Consider the following 22,950-nt stretch of genomic DNA (forward strand, 5'->3'; position numbering starts at 1 on the left):
TGTTGAAATATTTCTTAGGAATTGAAGTAACAAGGAGCAAGAAGGGGATCTTTTTGTCACAAAGAAAGAATGTACTTGAGTTGTTAACTGAAACAGGAAAGTTAGCTGCTAAGCCGCATAGTACCCCAATGATACCTAATTTGAACCTTACAAAGGAAGGGGGAGTTGTTGAAAGATCCTGAGAAGTATAGGAGATTAGTAGGGAAGCTGGATTATCTTACGGTTACGAGGCCAGACATAGCTTATCCAGTCAGTATTATGAGTCAGTTTATGAGTTTTCCTACAACTGACCATTGGATCGCATTGGAACATATTCTATGTTATTTGAAAGGTGCTCCTGGACGTGGCTTGTTATATAAAGATCATGGTCATCTTAATATTGAATGTTTTTCAGATGCTGATTGGGTAAGTTCTAAGGAAGATAGAAGATCAACCTCAGGATATTGTGTATTTGTCGGAGGTAATTTAGTTTCTTGGAAAAGTAAGAAACAAAACGTGGTGTCGCGTTCGAGTGCTGAATCAGAATATAGAGTTATGGCACAGTCGGTGTGTGAATTAGTATGGATACATCAGCTTCTGACTGAATTGGGATTTGGCATCACCACTCCAATGAAACTTTGGTGTGATAATCAAGCAGCTCTTCATATTGCATCTAATCCAGTATTTCATGAACGAACCAAACACATTGAAGTTGATTGTCATTATGTACGTGAGAAAATACAGCAAGGATTGGTGGCTACAGGGTATGTGAAGACTGGAGAGCAGCTAGGAGATATCTTTACTAAAGCATTGAATGAAGCACGAATAGATTATTTGTCTAACAAGTTGGGCATGATTAACATATATGCACCAACTTGAGGGGGAGTGTTAGAGTATAGATATTTTAGTATATTTTATACTCTTGTATTAATATTAATTTGTCCTTTACCTTCTCCTTATAGGATTAGGTCAACCTCGTATATTTGTCTATATATATAGACTTTAATAATGAGAATACAGAACATTGGATTCTCTCCAACCTTAGTCTCTACATCTCCAAATTACCTCTTCAAAATTATCCGTGGTCGAAGTCGACTAGGGTACATCAATGGCACGATAGCAAAACCAGATGAAGCTGACCCTTCTTTTTTCGTGTGGAATACTCAAAACTCAATGGTCATGGCATGGCTTATTAACTCGATGGAGGAGGACATTAAAGAATCATTCATCTTCTACTCAAAAGCAAAGGATCTTTGGAATGCGCTCACTACAGCTTTTTCTGATTTTGATAACTCGGCTCAATTGTTTGAATTACGCAATAAGGCACGTTCCTTACGATAAGGTGAATCTGATGTCACCTAATACTACAGCTCATTACGTCGGTTGTGGGCTGAACTTGATCTATGTCGCAATCTCGAATGGAAGAGCTCGAAGGATGCTGAACGCTTCCGCAAACACGTCGAGAAGGAACGAATTTATGATTTTCTTGCAGGTCTTCGTCTGGAATTAGATGATGTGCGTGGCCGCTTACTTGCCACAAAGCCAATCCCAGCCATTGATGAAATCTTCGCAGAAGTTCGCTGGGAGTCAAGCCGTAAACGTGTGATGATGGGTGATACACACGCAAAACCTCTGTCCCTCTCACTGGAATCATCAGCTCTGGCGGCACGAGGTCCACCACCAACTTCATCCCGATCTACTCGTCGGAACAACCTATGGTGTGATCATTGTAAGCGCACAAACCATAAAAAAGATTGGTGTTGGGAATTCCATGGTCGTCCTCAACGGAAGAATTTATCAGGGGATTATCGGCCACCTCCACCTACAAATACTCCATCTTCTCGAACCAGCTCCTCCGGCTATCAAGTAGGCCCTAGTGTGTCAAACTCCCAAGATTTGGCCACCACTCCCTCCATTTTCGAAGGCACAACTTGAACAGCTCTATTGTCTCTTAACACCGCCGGTTGAGTCTACTCCTTCGTCAAGTTTCATGACACAACGAGGTATTTTTAGTGCAGCTTTAACAAGTCAGCAGCATTTCGATCAGTGGATCTTAGATTCGGGTGCAACGGATCATATGACCGCTTTTCATGATATGTTTACCATGTGCTCACCCAACCCGATTCAAACACATGTCAAGCTTGCAGATGGGTCATCGACCATTATTAAGGGCTTCGGTTCTGTTATTCTTAGCCCGAACATTACATTGCACTAAGTGCTCCATGTGCCTAAATTATGTTGCAATCTAATTTCTGTTCAGAAGTTGACTCATGATTTAAAGTGTCAGGCCCTGTTCACTAACTCTAAGTGTTTGTTTCAGGACTTGATAACGGGAACGACGATTGGCAGTGCTGATGGCTTTGAAGGGCTCTACTACTTTAGAGAACCAAGTCTAAGAAATAAACAAGTTCTCCAGGTTGGTGGTGAGTTAAATTCTAGAGAACAACAAATTCTAATTTTACATCGCCGTTTAGGGCACCCGAGCTTTCAGTATCTTAAACATTTTTATCCTTCACTTTCTCATAAAGATGACCTTTTTAATTGCGAGGTGTGTCAACTCCCAATCCATTCACAATCATTCATAGTGATTTATGGGGGCCGTCTCGCATCAAAACTATGTCCGGTAAACGTTGGTTCCTTACCTTCATTGATGACCACACTAGGGTTTGTTGGGTCTATTTACTTAAAGAAAAATTAGAAACTGCATCAATCTTTCAACAATTTCATTCTCTCATTCATAATCAATTTAATACGAGAATTAAAATTCTTTGCACAGATAAGGGGACAAAATATTTTAATCAAACATTGGGTACTTTCCTGTCTCAAAATGGAATCATTCACCAAAGTTGCTATGTCATTACCCCCCAACAAAATGGTATAGCTGAAAGGAAAAATAGACATCTTTTAAAAACTGCCCGTTTTCTCATGTTCACCAATTATGTTCCTAACTGTTTTTGGGGTGATGCTGTCCTTACTGCTTGTTATCTCATTAATCAGATGCCCTCTTGTGTTATGAAATTTAACACTTCGCTAGAAATCTTACTCACTATCTATCCTCAAATCTGATCTGTCCTCACAATCCCCTTCAAAATATTTGGATGTACTGCATTTACTCATGTTTATGATCATGAACGTCACAAATTGGAGCCAAAAGCCAGAAAGTGTGTCTTCCTTGGTTACTCTCCTACACAAAAAGGCTATAAATGCTATTGTCCAATCACCAATAAATTTTACACTATCATGGATGTCATATTTTTTGAGTCTCAATCTTTTTTCTCCCTAAATTCCCCTAAGAGGGAGACTAAGCCTATTATAATTAATCTTGATGGAAATTTTTGGGAGATTGACGATCTAAATACCAAAATTGAGTCCCCACAGGAAAAAATACATGAGATTGATGGTTTAAATACCGAGTCACCTCAGCCAAAAATACCTATCCCAATCGTCCCAATTACTCAGATAGAAGAGTCAGTTCCTATTATTTCCTGTAATAATGAAGATGATCAAGCCAACTCAAATTGAAGTGACAAGCAACCTGAGACTCTTGCTTATTCTCGGCGACAAACGGTTCAAAGAGGAGTGGAGCCACCATAGCCGCAACAGCAAAGTAATGAATCCATCTCGTCCTTAGGTACTGAACAATCTACCCTTGTGCCTCAAGACAATACTAATGATCTTGATCTCCCTATTGCACTTAGGAAGGGTGTGAGATCGTGTACTCAGCATCCAATTGCTCGATGGGTTGGTTATAGTCATTTATCTTCAGCAGTTCAGACATTGGCTCTCAATCTGGAAGCCTATGAGGTACCAAAATCCATTCAAGAGGCTATGAGCAATCCACAGTGGAAAAATGCGGTAGATGATAAAATGAAAGCTTTGAAGCTTAATGATACGTGGACAGTAGTTGATCGTCCTCAAGATAAACCAACGGTAGGATGCCGATGGATCTTTACTATCAAATAGAAGACTGATGGGTCCATTGAAAGGTATAAAGCAAGATTGGTGGCCAAAGGATACTCTTGACTTTTGGGGTAGACTATCAGGAGACATTTGCACCCGTTGCAAAATTAAACACAATTCGTGTCGTCTTGTCCCTTGCTGCAAATCTAGATTGGAAACTACAACAACTAGATGTCAAGAATGCATTCCGCAATGGAGATTTGGAAGAAGAGGTGTACATGGACCTTCCCCTTGGATTTGACATTGATAAGTATGATGGGAAGGTGTGTAAGTTGAAGAAATCTCTCTATGGTTTAAAACAATCCCACGTGCATGGTTCGAGCGATTTTCAAAGGCTGTTTTTAAACAAGGGTATACCCAAGCTCAAACTGACCATACAATGTTCTATAGGCACTCTCAACGTAAGATCACCATCCTCATTGTAGATGATATTATCGTCACAGGTGACCATCATGAAGAAATAGAGAGACTAAAACGGGCACTTGGAAAGAAGTTCGAAATAAAGGACTTGGGAGCACTTCCGTATTTTCTAGGGATGGAGGTTGCAAGGAGCAGAACTAGTATATCTGTATGTCATAGAAAATATGTACTAGACCTCTTGAAGGAAACCAGAATGCTTGGATGTAAACCATCTAATACTCCAATAAGTCCCAATCATAAGTTGGGAGAGAGCCTAGACGGGGTACCGGTTGATAAAGGGAGATATCAACGTCTTATTGGAAGATTAATCTATTTTTATCCCACACTAGGCCGGATATTGCATTTGCAGTGAGTGTTGTAAGTCAATACATGCATGCTCCTACTGAAGAACACATGGAAGCCGTGTATCATATTCTTAGATATCTTAAAGGAACTCCAGGACTTTGATTATTTTTCGGAAAGGATGATGACAGAAAGATTAAGGTGTTTACAGATGCTGATTAGGCAGGTTCTGTTCAAGATAGGAGATCTACGACAGGATATTGTACCTCCGTATGGGGTAATCTTGTTACATGGAGGAGTAAGAAACAATCAGTTGTTGCAAGAAGTAGTCCTGAGGCTGAATTTAGGGCATTATCTCATGTTATTTGTGAGATAATGTGGCTGAAACTCCTTCTCCAAAAACTCAAGATCAGGTTTGATAGTTCAATAGAATTCTATTGTGACAACAAGGCTGCAATTGCTATTGCACACAATCCAGGGCGTCATGATCGTACTAAGCATGTTGAGGTTGACAGACATTTTATCAAGGAGAAGATTGAAGAGAAAATTACAAATTTGATGTATGTTTCATCATCAGATCAAGCTGTAGATATCCTAACAAAAGAACTCTTGAGGCACGTGTTTGAAAGATTGTTGATCAAGCTAAAACGGTTCCATCTGTATAGTCCAGCTTGAGGGGGAGTATTGAATTAGTTAGAAGTTTAGATTATGTGGACTTAGTTAGAAGTTGTTTTAAAGTTGTTTAGATTTTGTGTTTAAATTTAGCAAATAAATCTACTTTTTTGTTAGGGAAGTTAGGAGGTTATTCCTAGATTTTGTTTCCTCTTGTAACCTATATATAGTGCCTCTATTCCTCATTTTTGATAAATCGATTTGAGAATTTATTTCTTCTCTCTTTCTCGTGTATGTCTCTTTGGTGTCTTTATCCTTAGTTTTTACTTATGCTGTCTCTATCCTTAGTTTTTACTTATGTTGTTTATCTTTTAATTCAACATGTTCTATTTTAGTTCCAGTTTATTTCGATCTACTAATTTAATTTCCAGCATGCTAATAACTTGATTTCTCAATCACTTATCTGATACATTATTCACTGGAGAAATCGTTTTCTATTCAATACAAAATATACTTAGAAAATTAAATTTCAGTTAAATCCTGTTCTCTACTCTTTGTCTTGATATATCACACTAAAGAACCAATATAAAACTTCGAGAAGCTCTATAAGACATAACAAATGGTGTAGTCTTCTAAGTGATGTATTGTTAAATATAAAACTCTCACCATTTCGTAAGAAAACAAAATTAAAGCAAAAAACTGTCATAAATAGCCCTTTTACTTCAAGCTCATTTACCAGGTGCTAAAATAAGTATTTTCCTTGTCATTTCATAAAACTAAAATCAATTCTAACTGGAGTAATTTACTTACCAAACCAGCATAGTCATCAAAAACTGCTATAGAGAGCGTTCTCACTTCAGCATCAATTACGGTGTTATCTGAACCACTTGTGACAAATGAATCAGCCAGCTTAAGAGCAAATCTCCTTGGAGGCCTTTTAAACCCACTCCGCACAATGAACGTCCCCAACTCATTACCAACCATCCATATGCTGAAAGGCTCTGTTATTAGCCTGGCATCTGAAGAATCCCAGGCACTTTCCTCCAAGAACTGATCCCCTGTTACCATATCGATCCGCATGCATCCTAGTGCACTGAAGTCTTGTTGCTTAGGCGTCCCTTTGCATGCAATACAACCCAAGGAAACAAACCCTGGAGGAGCTTGAGGCAACCAGAACGATATATTCTCCATTCCTCTTTGCTTCTTGATTTGTCCCACAAGTTGGAAACCCAGAGGGGCTTTAAACAACTCCTCGTCTCTAGTGTTATGAAGAACGATAGATGTGTTTGGAGGCTCAAATCTAAGTTCAGAGAACAACCAAGAGTTAACCATGGACTTAAACTTTAACAAACTGACCAGAAATAGAAAATGAGAAACTCGTACCCTTTAACAACAATATCACCAAAATATATCTTCTCCGGAGGAACAACTGGACGCCATATTGATAGTTTCTTCTTGGAATTTGATCCACGATTCCACCATATCAGTTGGAAGTTAGCAACAGCCTCAAAATGCTGACCAGAAGTTACAATAGGTGGCCTCTCCAAATGCGAAGTCTCGGTTTGACTTGATGAAGCATGACTATCTGAACGCTTGGGCTTTTCATGATACACTTCTGGAAACCCAAATATCGTACGACGCAATTCATATGCAGTACCTCTCACGTGAAAATTTATTGGATCTGCTGGCAAGAAAGAGCCAGCAGCATTGTCCACTCGCCATAAAGCAAAACTTGAATGACATCTGCAACTTATAATAGACAATATTGTATCAAAATTAATTATACCAAAGTAAATGCTTAATGTTCAATCAAGATTAGATATCAATAATTCAATGAATTGTTTAAATGTGTTTTGGATTGCAAGTGCAGTTGATATGTTAAAGAACCATGTCTAGAATACAGCTCCGTGTTAACCAATATAACAATCAATATATAAGTGTGAACAAAAATGAAATATCCACAACATTTACAAGCTATACGAAATGAACATGCGGGAGATTCATTAGTTTGATATTCGACATACGGTACACTGGTGCTGATACTTATGCAGTCCCTCAAGGAACAAGTAGAAACTAAGGAAGTGGCAATACAGAAAACAGCAGACAATGGCGGTTCCACTATTCCATTGGAGACAACACAGCCGAGCGCAACATATCCTTTGGGTGCTTCAGGAAACCAAATGGAATAAAAGCAGTCCTCTTGACCAAGACTATCACCACCAGGTGAAGAATCAAAATTGTTCACGTGATAATTAGAAATGTCTCCAGATCCTATAGGTGGCCAGATTAGTCTGAAAGATATAGGTCGCTTTACTCTTGCATAACTTGTATTTACTGCCAAAACTCCTTTGGTTGGTGGCTTTTCACTGTCATATCAAGATTACTCATATCAATAAGAACACCGGACTGAATAGATAATATCAAGAAAACACTATGCAAAAGAGATTACTAACGATGGTGTCACATAGTCACCCAAAACTGCAAAACCTGGTGGAGCATCAGGCCTCCAGAAAGAATACACTTGGTCACTGTTTGGACCTGCAAAATCGTGAGTGGTAGCAGGATTCAAATTTTGATATCTTGACATCTACCAGCATCGAGTTAAAGAAAGAGTGTAGTGACATACTTTAATTGTCCCAACTTTGTCAAATTGGGAGCATACCACTGTCATTTTCTTAGATGTCATTCTTAGAAATGCCATGATGTCCTCTTCAACAGCTAAAAATAGTCTCAAGATACTGAACGAAAAGTTCATAAATATATCCGAAACAGATAAATGTATATTTGTCTTTCCAGAAGCATTTGAATAATTTACTGAAGTATTGAAGGGCTCCAGAATCCTCATTCCATTAGTCTCCATGGTCAAACCAAGTGCATTTGCACTAAATTCTATCGTATCACCCTTAAGAAGAACCCTAAGGACACAATAAGCATGTAAACATTATTAAAGTGGGAAATATTAAATAATCCATAGTAATGAAAAATACACATTTCTGAATGGAATTTGGAAAAGATATGCATAGTACATGAGTTCTCACTATATTTTCCTTTGAGTGGATGCATGTCGGTATACTTCTTAATTCTTTCAGCCAAACAAAATTTCCAATAGAATGAAAATAAGCAAATTTTACCGGCAATATACATCCAGTTGTGCATGCAAAAGTTGGTTCTGGAGTATTGTTGATTCCTCCACTTCCCTTGACGTATTATAGAAGATCAGCTCAGGGCCAATTGCCTACATGAAGCACTTACATTAAAAGAGGCCAAAAGAAGCCATAGGCACGGAAGAAAACATATTAAAACAACTATTCAATGAAAAGCATAGGTGCTTTGTAACCGTGTGGAAATAATTCCTGCAAATGAAAAGTCTACAAGATAGAAAAGTTGGTCTTAACAATAATACACTGGGAATATTTGAAAAGATCAGCAACATATAACATAGAACTTATTTTATGATCTTTGGAGAAATTCACAGAATATGCATTATCATTGATTATCTTTAGGATCAGGGAAATCCACTTCTTTGTGTTTCAGCTTCTTGTATGTGCCAACTGGAAATGTTGGATAAGACACCATGACCAAATCTCTCTACTTGATGCATCTTATTCTCCTTTGTTTGCCAGAGGGTTTAGGTTGCAACAATCAGTACTTATTCTACATATCCCTAACCTTTTGTTAGGTAAATTTATTTTAAGCAGGACCCCTTAGATATAGGTTAGACGAGACTAAACTCCGTTACCAAGGAGGATGGCTCAAACACCTATTGTATTCCAGATTTCAGTTTTAGATGATAGTGACTAGCAATATTAAGTTGGATCGAATGTAGTAACTGTATAGTGTTCTCTGGCCCATGTCATGAGATTATGTTCTCTAGGTTGTTATGAAATCCACTATTTTTTTTTTAATAGAAACAATTACATAAGCAGCACATGGTAAGAATTAATTATGAAAGGTTAATACTCAACCTGCAATTCAATAATATACTCGGTAGACTTGTTCCCGGTAATATCTTGAGATTGTACATCTTGAGAGCTCAGTTGGAGTATATTATCCCCCAACTCCAAGTAAACGCCGTCCACCTTAGATGCTGAATAACTGCTGTTGGTACCCATAAAAACACAAGAATCCAAATACCGTCCACCCTACAATGGTCAAAAGCGTTGGTGAAGTTACTTGGAAATATTTAATGCAAATAATGGTGATTGACAGAAAAAGGTTGGGCAAAGAACAATACTTTGATAATGATGTTTTTGAACTGCAATTTCTTCCCACTTCCAACATATATCATTGCCTCCTTGCTAGGTGCTGAGAGATCAACTCCATATCTATCTTTTAAGTGCAATACTCCACCATCGCCATCATAGATGAAATGGTCGAAATTTTCAGTATCTGCTACTAAAGGTTTTCCAGGAGATATATGCAGTTCAGATGATGGCTGCCTGTAAGGTGACTGATCCAAAATAACAGCATCGGTAACATGTAAATAACTCTTATCTTCTTCATCTGACAATATATTGCCAACAGTTGGAACGAAAAATTCAACAACAGCCAGGAGAAAATCAAGTGCGACAAGCAGTTGAGGTTTTTGAACTAATAATGAAACAAATGTTTTGAACTGACTGAATTTTGCATCAAGAATAAGCATTGTAGGAACTGCTTCAGAATTTTGTCTTCTATAGTATTTGCGTCACTTGGCAGCTGATTGTGTTCATTAGTCTGTATGTGAAACTGAGCTGGGCCAATGCTGTTAGCAATACCAATTGCCCGCCTGAATTCCAGTTCAGTTCCTTCACGTTCATCAAGAACAGTGAAACCCTTGAGTGTTGCTGAAAGAAATCCTTCACCATTTGTGTTGGAGTTGTACAATAGCCATGCATTGTTAGCCTGCATAATATAAGTTAAAGACAAGGCACACAGAGAAAATTACCATCCAAGAAATGAAATATAGAATCTGCGTTTGTGTCATTGAAGGACAAACTGAAAATTCAATGACTTAAACAAGATACAAGTGACAAAGGAAATACAACACCATCGCAGTATCAAGAATTCAAGATCAAGATGCCAATTATTGGGCTCCAGTTGGTGACAACTTATGATTAGATAGTGTCTTTTTTTTTTGGTGAAAGAAAAAAATTCATTAGATAGTTACTTTAATGTTATTGAAGAAATTAAATTATAAAAAAACAACACCAAACAGAAAAGAGCAAGACAAGATAATAGTCTTTCATTACAAGGATTATGAATATTGAAAAGTAGCTGTTTAAGGGAAAATTCAGCAGGTAATACAACACCTGCACAGTGGCTAAAGATGCATCTCCAGATACTCCTGCACGTAAGCACAGCTCCACCAGGTCAATAATAACAGAGAGTTTCATGGACACAAATGATGGTACACTTGTTTCAGATTCAATCTCATCTAAATCTTGTTGAGTAGCATGTTCTATTATATCCGTTGAAGAGGCAGAAATATTTTTTATTGGAGGCACCACATTTGCTGTCTCAGAGATATTAGACATTGCACATTCAGTAATAAGCTGATACTCTTTGTTTGAAAGAACTGCTTTCAACACTTCCATCTGGTATAATGACAAAAAATAAAAGCACAATTTGATTACATCTTGACTTTCAATTGCACAATAGTTTCATGGCAGGTGGAATAGTTGGTATGACTACCTGAATTGCAACTTCAAAACTTGGTATTTGGTGCAACAAGTCTCGAAGTGACCTGCGAATGACTACTGAAACCCCCTTTACATCTTCAATTATGCTTTCCCCTAATTCCGTGCCCATGGCAACATTTAAATTGATGTCATCAACCTAAATATCATATAGCAGTCAGGAAATTACATTGAAAAACCTAATTTCCAGAAACAAATTCTATGCCATATGTAAAGACTGTAATTCATTATAGAAGAAGCTTTTAGCCATGCCAAAATTAGTTCTAAAGCCATTTAACACTGAAATATCACGCTAACCAATATTTTTTTCTCAACCAAATACGTTTAACATTTAAGACATCCCAATGATGGATCTCACCAGAACAGTCAAGATTTCCAAATGCACTGCACTCATGTCTGTTTTACTGCCACAAGTCCACTGAAAAGTGTTTCGGATGGTAATATGGACAATGTCAAGCTTCAAATAACTGTCAAAGGAAAACTAAAACATGTAAATAATTATTACAAAGGGAAAGATAGTGTCACTAATAAATATGTTTGTCATGTGAAAACATACAAAAGATAACAACATCTTTTAAAAACTCACTCAAGACTGTCTGTCCTTCGTGGCATCAGTATTATAGGCTTTGAAAGAGAAAGATCCAACTTCAAAGCAGGTAAGCCTTCTATCTCAGTGGTCGTAAACCACTTCTCTGAATTTGTTACTTGATCTTTTAACTTGACAACACCCTCTGCATTTTCAGGGACGAGACCCACAAAGTAACTAACAACCTACAAATTAATTTAGATAACATGAAACATAGTATCACGTAAAACATGACAGGATAACAATCAGTATAAAGATTACCTCCCGGATAAATCGATTCAAATAAACAATTCGTACTTCTGAAAGCTCCCCAAAAGACAATATTCATAACCATTATAATCTCCATCATCGACATTGAATGAAGAGAAAGATAGCTGCAATATATAGCAAACTTCAAAAGGATAAACACCAAATTAAAGCATAAAATTAAATGGTGCAATATAAGTATTTCTATAGTTGAGTTACTTTAACCACGTAACAAATCTCCTTCACTTTATTTGTGTAGGTCATTTACATTTCCTCTCTAAATTGGGAGGTATCAAATAAGTGACATAAGTAACATAGATGATGTATTCTAATTAAAGTGGTTCCCACAGAACATAGTGGATTGTTAATTCAAGTCTGTTTGGGATCTTATTAGATTTAATGTTTCTCTGTGGGGCTCTGTTTCTAAGCTTTTTTTAATTATCAGATAGGTTCTATTCTTTTAGATTGGGAGCCCTTTCTTTAGGCCAGGCTCCTTTGTATGCCCGTGTATTTGTTTTCACTAGTCTCAATGAAAAGTTCAAGTTTCTTATATAAAAAAAAAAAAAAAAGATAACACCCTATCAAAAAAATCCTTTTTTTTTAGTTCGGCACGGATTCAAACCTCTGAGCCGATAATATGTACCTTAAACAATTGAGCAGGTTGACTCAAAAAATCCGTTTGATTATGAAGAAATTACATTTTAGATATCATTTTCCCCGAGTTAGCTTGATTGATGTTTCAATTATGGGATGTGGATTAATCTCATTCTTTGACATGTTATATGAAAAGAAATAAAGAACCTACGATGCGTGAACACTTTAGTTTTGGTGACATGTTCGTGTCTAACATGTGTTGACACTCCAACACATGATTAATACGCGTAGGACACTTGTTAGTACAATAATCATACTAGACATGAGTTGTTCTCTTAACGGGATTGTTCAACTAATAGTTACCCTTGCTGCTTCTCTTTAAGGAAGGGGGATGACCTTGGATTTTTAAAGGTCACTCCTTTGTGTTTATTTTGAAGAATCCTGGTATTTTGTTTCAACACTTTAGACCAATGGATTACCAATCCTCCTCCCCCAAAATCTCAACAAGGATTCACCCAACCCCTCTCAGAAATTCAAAGCCCTGTTTCCTGAAAATGAAGATGATTTTGACGATGATTCTGATGTTCAAGATTTTAAAGTCTTTGAAGTTGGTTTCTTACAAGTGGGAGACTTGTTCTGAAAGTTTGAGGCTCGAAAATTGTAAGTTTTATTCGTAGCTTCTTTCTTGTTCAATTGGGTTGTATTGTATTTCACTGGGTTCTTACTTTCCCTCGTCTTTATTTTGTTTTATTTTCTCTCCCCATTGAAGTTTTAACAACTTTTTTTCTTTTTATTAATCAAGGAGACGTTCGTACTAAAAGAGGATGTTTTTGTGAATGTGAAGTTGAATGTTCCTTTTTCAACTCGTTTTGGGAGTTGGAGACTAAAAGTTCTAAATTGTTATTTAGATTGCTTTATTGTTCTGCAACTCATACACTTTATTAAGTAATATAGTTCCTTTTATATTCCAAACATAAATATAAAATAACAGAAGCTCCAAAGTATTATACACTGCCACTCGTGGTTTTCATCTATTCTTTTCAATATCCATTAATTTACTTCATATTGAGAATACATGTTAGGACGTTTGAAGTTTTTATTCATCTTCTTTACAAACTATTTGACAGTATCCATGTCTGTCCTGCTTGCATGTAATCTCAAAGCTATGCGATCATTAATTTTTTTATTTTATTTTATTTTTTTATATAACTGGTAGTCCCTATACCTAGAGCACCCACGCCTGCCCGAAAGCCCGAGACATTAAAAGTTTTTTATATCAAAGCACTTGAAGGTTAGAACTTGCCATGTGATCATAAACATTCACACATAAATATGAAGACATGCAAGTTTGCTACTGTCGATTCTCTCTCTTCTAAAAAAAAACGCAATAGCATAGAAAAGGTAATTATTACTCGGTACATAATATACATGTACATAATATACATGTGCATGACAGAGAGAAGAAAAAACCTCAACAAAGGAACTGCCACCAGGATTTCTCATATCACATGCCCAGTAATACATGTGGCCATTTGGAAGACTATCATCACTGATTCTCAGATTTCCAAGAGCAGCCTCTATACTGAAAGAGGACGGAAACACCTGAAAGAGAGAGATAAAATTCAAGAACATTTCAACATTAACAATCAGTACGTCTTATGGAGTAAGGATGAGACTTCCACGCAGAACCTTGATATCAGCAAGCAAGTTGTCTTGAGACAGACAAGATAGAACAGTCTCGTCTTCCTTCACTAGAAAAATTTGTGCACGAGACATCTTCAACGCTAAATTGAATATAGTTCTAGATTTCCCTTTTCCTAGCAAACCTTTCACAATGCCATCCTTCGTGGTGTTTGAAATCTGTTCATCTTCTCCTATCGGGTTATTATGCCCTACGATGCCTGACGATGAATCATCACTGAATGATTCACAACTTTCTTCCTCAAGGTTAACGGCATTGGCAAACTCAACAAGGGCTAAAACTGTAGGTCTACGACAGAAAAATGACAATGTAGCCAGGGTAACAGTAACCTAGGACAGTTATTCAAAATTTTAGTATCATAATACTATTAGGTACTGGCCATTAAGCAATAGAGATGAGGCACACCTGTTTGTCAACGTTAGAGTATCGAGAAGAATTTTGGTCATAAAGAACTATCTGAGCTTTTACAAAATTATCTAATGTAACTGATTGTTCACTATCCACATTATGAGTTTCAGAGCCACCAGGAGGAAGCAGACCAGCAACACGTGAGAAGCTGGGGGATGCAAAATCTCTCAGTTGGAGCGAACTTTGAGATTTTACATACTCAAGACTCTCTCCTGGTGATTGTATTTGATAATCAGCATAGTCAACCAAGGTTTCAGCTGCCTCAAAGAAATTGTCATCCCCTTCGCTTAGAGTTGAATCATTGGTATCAAGACCTTGATTCTTTGAAAAGTTAGCAAATGAAGGTGCCTCTTCTCCATGAACAAATGATCTCGCCAGATAACAAGATTGAGAATTGGTCTTCGAACAAATTAAGTCTTCAATCTCCAATGACTTGAGGATAGTGCCGATAAACATGTCATTTGACCTAATTGACAACTCAACCTATTTGCAAAAAGGTAACCTTCAGAAGTGAATTTGAAAAATATATAATAGAATACAAGTAAAAGAACTGTCAATTAACATTCTATACATGACCACCGATTGCCCGGAATTCCATCAAACACCTTTCTTCTGCAAGAAGGACCCTCTCAAAGTTCTGGCCATGCTGATAAAGCAATAGAAATTAATCATTTTTCAAGCGAATAGTGAGGGAGGATATAAAAACAAGAATGTTTCAAAAATACCTGATTACTAGAACTGAAACGGACGCTAAGTTCATCAAGAGAACCAGTCATAAATACCCTCTCCATAGATGAATCCATATCTTCACTATCATCTGGTTCCATTTCTGAGTCCTCGGAGTTAGATGAAGTTTCAGATAGACCCGAAATAGGAGCAGAGGCCTGCGTATTTAAATATCCAGGTACGTGATTGAAAAACTTCATTATAAATTCAGGAAAAAGGAACGTGACAGCAATAGAATAGTATTAAAGGAATAAACCAAATCCCATAGCATTTTAGCAAATAATATAGCCTATGCCCTGTAGAAACACAAAAACAGATCCTTCAACATGTTTGGGACCCAAATAAAAAGAGAAAATGAACAATCACACTGATGTTCTAAATTGATCCTTCCATGAGAAGTTTGTATCACCAAGATTTATAATATTCATTTGTTTATCATCAATTTTGTATCATTTCAATTTGGAGTTGATTTCTTCATCTATTGAATTTAATCTCTCACATTTCATATTTCCCAATTGTTTATCAAACATTGAAAATTTTATTACTTCTTTCTCATTATTTTTTATCACTTTAATTTTCTCAACAGCTAAGTTACAATAGTTAACATTTTTCAAATGAACATGACAAACTCTCGAAGAACAAAATCATCTGTCTATCGTGTATGAACTCCTGCCAATAACCCTCCCATCAATGCGTTTGGTTGCAGAAGCTATTCAATTACAGCTTCACTATCTCTTCCTTCAGCAAGAGATATGCCATCGTTGATTTCAAAGTCTCACCTTTTGCCCTTATACCAATTCCTGATGTAACAGAACTAATTTGATTCTGAATTTTATACCAGTATGACTAGAATACTGCACTTTATTTATTTGTATTGGTGCTGAGGTTTTCTTTATCTCTTTTGAGGGCTTTGTTGGGTTGGTTTTCTTAAATCAAGGGGGGTTTTTACGTTCTTTCTATACTTTTTTCATTTTACCAATGAAAAGTATTGTTTACAAGATTGCAGAGTACAGTTACTATGATAGTATGATCCTTTACTAACAGAAAGATAACTACATCACTAATAGAAAAAAGATTAGCATAGGAAACTAATAATCACGTTACAGATCAGCAAGTTTAACGTCCAGGCCCTAGGGCAGGTGCGGGTGCCCCAGGGTATAGGAGAGCAAAGCACCACCTCCCCGTTATAAAGAAAAATAATAAAAAATAAAAAAGAGAGAACAGCAAGTTTAACCATCTAATTAGTATGGTGGGCATAAAATATTTAAAAATTTTATCTATGTGAATATACATTGCAGCTTCTAAAAATTAAATATATTTATATATACAGTCCTGTCGGCATATCAATATAAAATTCACACCACCAGGATTATTAAATCACAGTAAATTGGATTGTCTTGCCTTGCCTCATTATAGGTTTTCTTATTAAATCACAAACGATAATTTTAATTAGAAAAATGACTTTTTTAACAGAAATAAATTTTCATTGGTGAAATGAAAAATCATAGTGTGTGAATTATAAGCATCTAACAGTACATACAATGATAAAGAGAATAATGTGAATGGAGCCCTGTTGGTATAAAATAAAAGGAAAAAAACTAATCCAGATAGCACAAATTATAAGTGTCTAATCTGCGTCTCATCTAAACCCAAATGAAGGATGAACACAAATCATGACACACTGCAACAAATAATCACATACAGATGCACGATATATGGCCCCTTGCAAGCGGTTCTGCCAAGTTTTCCTTGAATCATCAGAATCACATCTTAATATGAGGGCACCAGCATCCTCCACAACCTAACCCCAAATACAGTTACAAAGTTGAGTGATAAAGATGATCAACAGAGCACAATCAAGTGTGCAAATAGCATAAGACAGAGGTAACCTTGTTATTTGATCGTGCAGCATCATAAACAGCCAAGACATGTTGCACCTCCCCAACCAACTCTGCCGGCAGTTGAACTATTTGTTTTCCTCTTAAGCTTACCCAGATCAATAAACATAATTCTTAAATCAGAAAATACAACTTCATCAAACAATTACAAAATTACGGCTAATGCTAAATTGTTCTTTCATAACCAACCGAATTACATAATGAACAAAAACCAAAAGATTCCAAAACCATAAATGTTAAAAACCCGACGACACCAAAGAGAAGAAGTATCAAGGCAAAACCTCCAACCCCTGCTAAAAAAGCCCAATTACTTCATTTTTTTGAACAAGAAACAAAATCTAATTCAATGAAAGAAAAAAAAAAAGTTAAAAGATACAAACCCAAAAAAGAGTGAAAAAAAAAAGAGAAAAAGCTAAACTGGGAATATGAAGACATCTCAACTCAAACCAATTTCAGTGTTTATCCATTTTAGCCATTTTCATCCAACCCTCAAATTTCATGACTTCTTCAAGGAAATCCCAATCTACACAATCAAAAGTTTTTTCAATATCAACCTTTAAAATCCATCCAGGTTACTTGATTTCATACCCCCATTGCTCAAATATGCCTTCATCATTACCCTTTGGAAGAAAAGTTTACATAACTTTCTCGATTTGATTATTAAAACCAAGGAACAATCCCGAATTTGCACATTTGATTTTTACTCCCTTTGAAGGCTTCTAGATGTGCTTTACTTTTAGGCAGTAGTTTGTGCAATTTTTGCAGCTTAAGGCAATATTTAGATTTTTGTCTGTTTTTGGGTTGTTTAGTCTTGAACAATTTTTTTCTTCTCATCTATCAATGTAAATTCTGTTTATTGTTTAGAAAAACCATCAATGTCAACAATCTAGGTTAGTATAGATATCTTTAGACCCACAGGTAATTCAAAGATATTCCAGTAATCAGACCATTAAGCATTTCTTTCATTTCTGAACAAATAGCATGGTGTCATCTGAACCGGATTAGCCTTAGTCCGTAACCTCCTTGTCCTAGAGAGTAAAAAGTTTTGAACTCATTTAATTTCCCTTTCATAGTCCAGCTCATTAAGTTAGTGTGTACTAATCTGTTGTATATGGTTTCCATAATGAATGGAGTCCCCTAAGCTAGGATAACAGAAGTTTCAATTGTTTTTGAGGTGGTCTCAATCATATTGGATGGACGTTCAGTTGACAGTCTGGGATGGTGTTCCAAAGGAGCTAAGGATCCAATGAAAAGGAAACAGCTGTTTTTATTACACAGTAATCCGAGAATCTTTTATATAGGCAATCTACTCCAACCCACGGTGGAAGATAACATATTTACCATGAAGAATTAAATATTGAAATATAAAATCAAAGCTACCTAATCAGCTAGTATTTTTCTTTTTATACGAAATAATACTTTTCAACAATAAAGTGAAAAGGTCCAAACTCATATTTTGTTTTCTGTCAAAGTGACCCTTTCTTTTCATTTTGGTGGCTGATGTGTTTAGTAGATTGATGACTCGAGCAGCTAGCACAAATCTCATCAAAGGTTTCGACCTAGGAAACAACACTTTGGAAGTCCACCATCTACAATTTGCAGATGACACTGTTCTCTTCTCCCCCTTCGATGATCCCTCCCTCTCAAACATGTTCAACACTATCAGGCTCTTTGAAGAAGCTACAGAGGAATCAATGTCAAACACCAAAACTCAAAGATTATGGGGTAAATCTGGATGAGAACGAGTTGGATTCGATATCATGAAAGTTTGATTGCAAAAAGGGTTCTTGGCCCAGCTCATATCTCGGGCTTCCTCTACAAGGCAGATATAGATCGCTTTCCTTTTGCGATCCGGTGGTCGAGAAAGTGAACAAATGGTTACATTCATGGAGAAACAAACCAAAACACCAGACAGAAAACCACCAAACTAACCAGAACTAAATACAACTCCAGCTAAACAAAACCTAACAAAAGAAAAGCAAACCAAAACCTCAAAAAAAGATGAGAAATATAGCTAAGAGCAACGTGTCATCTCGGAAAAAGAAGTTAAGCTCTGTCTATTGGAACAAGAGTAATGCCCGCTTGTTTGAAAAAATCTGACAAATCTTTGGGACCGAACATTCAAACTCTTGCAATGAGTCATGGCGGTAAACAAGAAGTTTCTTTATCTTCGGCCTCATTGAACAGAGAAGTAAGACCATCTCCAAAGAAAACATCAAAACCGCTAGCAATTGAGTCCTCAACAATGACTTTTCTATCACAAGAATCATAACTACTAATGCTAATAAGTGAATCTTCATCGCCATCCGAGAAATCGGCCTCCAAAAGGGAACTTTGGATATTCTCTTTAGAAGAACTAAGCCTGTTTAAGGTCTTACATTTATAAACACGGGGAGGGTCCTTCAATAATGGCCTAATTGGAACCAAAGAGCTCAAAGAGTCCATTGGAAATCCAATCACTCTAGAGCAAGTTCCAAGATCCAAATCCAAGATCCAAATCAGCCTTTTGGGTCTTTTGTATTATGTTGAATTAGTTAGAAGTTAAGATTACGTGGACTTAGTTAGAAGTTGTTTTAAAGTTGTTTAGATTTTGTGTTTAAATTTAGCAAATAAATCTCCTTTTTTGTTAGGGAAGTTAGGAGGTTATTCCTAGATTTTGTTTCCTCTTGTAACCTATAAATAGTGTCTCTATTCCTCATCTTTGATCAATCAATTTGAGAATTTATTTCTTCTCTCTTTTCTCGTGTATGTCCTCTGGGTGTCTCTATCCTTAGTTTTTATGGTATCAGAGCTAGGTTTAGATTGACACCAGAATGGTTAAAACAGCCATGATGACTGACGTGCGCAAGGATGAGAGTTCCGACGAATCGAATACGACCTCAATTTCTCTCCCTAAAAGCACATCCACGACCCTCACATCTCTATCTCTAAAACACTTCGCTCCAAATTACCTCTCCAAAACTCAACGGAAAAATTTTCTGCAATGGTCTCGATCGGCCCTCCTAGTTATTCGTGGCCGCAGTCGACTCGGTACATCATGGCATGATAGCAGAACCAGATCAAGCTGACCCTTCGTTTTCCGTGTGGGATGCACAAAACTCAATGGTCATGGCATGGCTCATTAACTCGATGGAGGAAGACATTAAAGAATCTTCATCTCTTCTACTCAACAGCAAAGGATCTTTGGAATGCGCTCACTATGGCTTTTTCTGATTTGATAACTTGGCTCAATTGTTTTGAATTACGCAATAAGGCACGTTCCTTACGACAAGGTGAATCCGATGTCACCCAATACTACATCTCATTACGTAGGTTGTGGGCTGAACTTGATTTATGTCTCAATCTCGAATGGGAGAACTCGAAGGATGCTGAACGCTTCCGCAAACACGTCGAGAAGGAACGAATTTATGATTTTCTTGCAGGTCTTCGTCTGGAATTAGATGATGTGCGTGGCCGCTTACTTGCCACAAAGCCAATCCCAGCCATTGATGAAATCTTCGCAGAAGTTCGCTGGGAGTCAAGCCGTAAACGTGTGATGATGGGTGATACACACGCAAAACCTCTGTCCCTCTCACTGGAATCATCAGCTCTGGCGGCACGAGGTCCACCACCACCTTCATCCCGATCTACTCGTCGGAACAACCTATGGTGTGATCATTGTAAGCGCACAAACCATACAAAAGATCGGTGTTGGGAATTCCATGGTCGTCCTCAACGAAGAATTTATCAGGGGATTATCGGCCACCTCCACCTACAAATACTCCATCTTCTCGAACCACTCCTCCGGCTATCAAGTGGGCCCTAGTGTGTCAAACTCCCAAGATTTGGCCACCTCTCTCCCTCCATTTTCGAAGGCACAACTTGAACAGCTCTATCGCCTCTTAACATCGCCGGTTGAGTCTACTCCTTCATCAAGTTTTGTGGCACAACGAGGTATTTTTAGTGCAGCTTTAACAAGTCAGCAGCATTCCGATCAGTGGATCTTAGATTCGGGTGCAACTGATCATATGACCGCTTTTCATGATATGTTTACCATGTACTCCCCAACCCGATTCAGACACATGTCAAGCTTGCAGATGGGTCATCGGCCATTATTAAGGCTTTAGTTCTGTTATTCTTAGCCCAAACATTACATTGCACTCAGTGCTCCATGTGCCTAATTATGTTGCAATCTAATTTCTGTTCAGAAGTTGACTCATGATTTAAGTGTCAAGCCCTGTTCACTGACTCTAAGTGTTTGTTTCAGGACTTGATAACGGGAACGACGATTGGCAATGCTGATGGCTTGAAGGCTCTACTACTTCAGAGGACCAAGTCTAAGAAAAAAAAGTTCTCCAGGTTGGTAGTGAGTCGAATTCTAGGGAACAACAAATTCTACTTTTACAATCGCCGTTTAGAGCACCCGAGTTTTCAGTATCTTAAACATTTGTACCCTTCACTTTTTCATAAAGATGACCTTTTTACTTGCGAAGTGTGTCAACTTGCAAAACACTCTCGTACATCTTATCTTTCTGTTGAGTATATACCATCCAGTCCATTCACAATGATTCATAGTGATTTATGGGGGCCGTCTCGCATCAAAACTATGTCCGGTAAACGTTGGTTCCTTACCTTCACTGATGATCACACTAGGGTTTGTTGGGTCTATTTACTTGAAGAAAAATCAGAAACTGCATCAATCTTTCAATAGTTTCATTCTCTCATTCATAATCAATTAATACGAGAATCAAAATTCTTCGCACAGATAAGGGGACAGAATATTTTAATCAAATATTGGGAACTTTCCTGTCTCAAAATGGAATCATTCACCAAAGTTCCTGTGTCATTAACCCCCAACAAAATGGTATAGCTGAAAGGAAAAATAGGCATCTTTTAGAAACTGCTCGTGCTCTCATGTTCACCAATTCTGTTCCTAACTGTTTTTGGGGTGATGCTGTCCTTACTGCTTGTTATCTCATTAATCGGATGCCCTCTCGTGTTCTGAAATTTAACACTCCACTAGAAATCTTACTCACTATCTATCCGCAAATCCGATCTGTCCTCACAATTCCCCTCAAAATATTTGGATGTACTGCATTCACTCATGTTTATGATCATGAACGTCACAAATTGGAGCCAAAAGCCAGAAAGTGTGTCTTCCTTGGTTACTCTCCTACTCAAAAAGGCTATAAATGCTATTGTCCATTAACCAATAAATTTTACACTACCATGGATGTCACATTTTTTGAGTCTCAATCTTTTTTCTCCCTAAATTCCCCTCAGGGGGAGACTGAGCCTATTACGAGTAGTCTTGATGGAAATTTTTGGGAGATTGACGATCTAAATACCAAAATTGAGTCCCCTCAGTCAAAAATACCTGAGATTGATGGTCTAAATACCGAGTCACCTCAGCCAAAAATACCTATCCTATCGATCATCCCAATTGCTCAGATAGAAGAGTCAGTTCCTATTATTTCCTGTAATAATGCAGATGATCAAGTCAACCCAAATCGAAGTGACAAGAAACCTGAGACTCTTGTTTATTCTCGCGACAAACGGTTCAAAGAGGAGTGGAGCCACCACAGCCTCAACAGCAAAGTCATGAATCCATCTCGTCCTTAGGTACTGAACAATCTACCCTTGTGCCTCAAGACAATACTAATGATCTTGATCTTCCTATTGCACTTAGGAAGGGTGTGAGATCGTGTACTCAACATCCAATTGCTCGATGTATTGGTTATAGTCATTTATCTTCAGCAGTTCAGACCTTGGCTCTCAATCTGGAAGCCAATGAGGTACCAAAATCCATTCAAGAGGCTATGAGCAATCCACAGTGAAAAATGCGGTAGATGATGAAATGAAGGCTTTGAAGCTTAATGA

General features: G+C 37.3%; 1 protein-coding gene across 1 annotated transcript in view; it reads right to left on the minus strand.

Moving 5' to 3' along the window:
- LOC148207649 (uncharacterized) overlaps positions 1-22,950 on the minus strand; it is a 51,372-nt gene that overhangs the window by 25,118 nt on the left and 3,304 nt on the right. Inside the window, 22 exon segments of the mRNA XM_088118387.1 lie at positions 6,064-6,553; positions 6,637-6,996; positions 7,278-7,619; positions 7,707-7,791; positions 7,876-8,168; positions 8,385-8,488; positions 9,219-9,395; positions 9,488-9,915; positions 9,918-10,137; positions 10,545-10,829; positions 10,927-11,070; positions 11,290-11,398; positions 11,518-11,702; positions 11,779-11,825; positions 11,828-11,891; positions 13,828-13,959; positions 14,047-14,388; positions 14,465-14,950; positions 15,039-15,113; positions 15,193-15,351; positions 16,896-16,994; positions 17,083-17,179. Of these exon segments, the coding sequence (XP_087974513.1) occupies positions 6,064-6,553; positions 6,637-6,996; positions 7,278-7,619; positions 7,707-7,791; positions 7,876-8,168; positions 8,385-8,488; positions 9,219-9,395; positions 9,488-9,915; positions 9,918-10,137; positions 10,545-10,829; positions 10,927-11,070; positions 11,290-11,398; positions 11,518-11,702; positions 11,779-11,825; positions 11,828-11,891; positions 13,828-13,959; positions 14,047-14,388; positions 14,465-14,950; positions 15,039-15,113; positions 15,193-15,351; positions 16,896-16,994; positions 17,083-17,179 (4,723 nt within the window).

The sequence above is a fragment of the Momordica charantia genome, unplaced genomic scaffold, assembly GCF_013281855.1.
Source record: "Momordica charantia cultivar OHB3-1 unplaced genomic scaffold, Mcharantia_2.0 BLBB01000121.1, whole genome shotgun sequence".
NCBI classification, from domain to species: domain Eukaryota; kingdom Viridiplantae; phylum Streptophyta; class Magnoliopsida; order Cucurbitales; family Cucurbitaceae; genus Momordica; species Momordica charantia.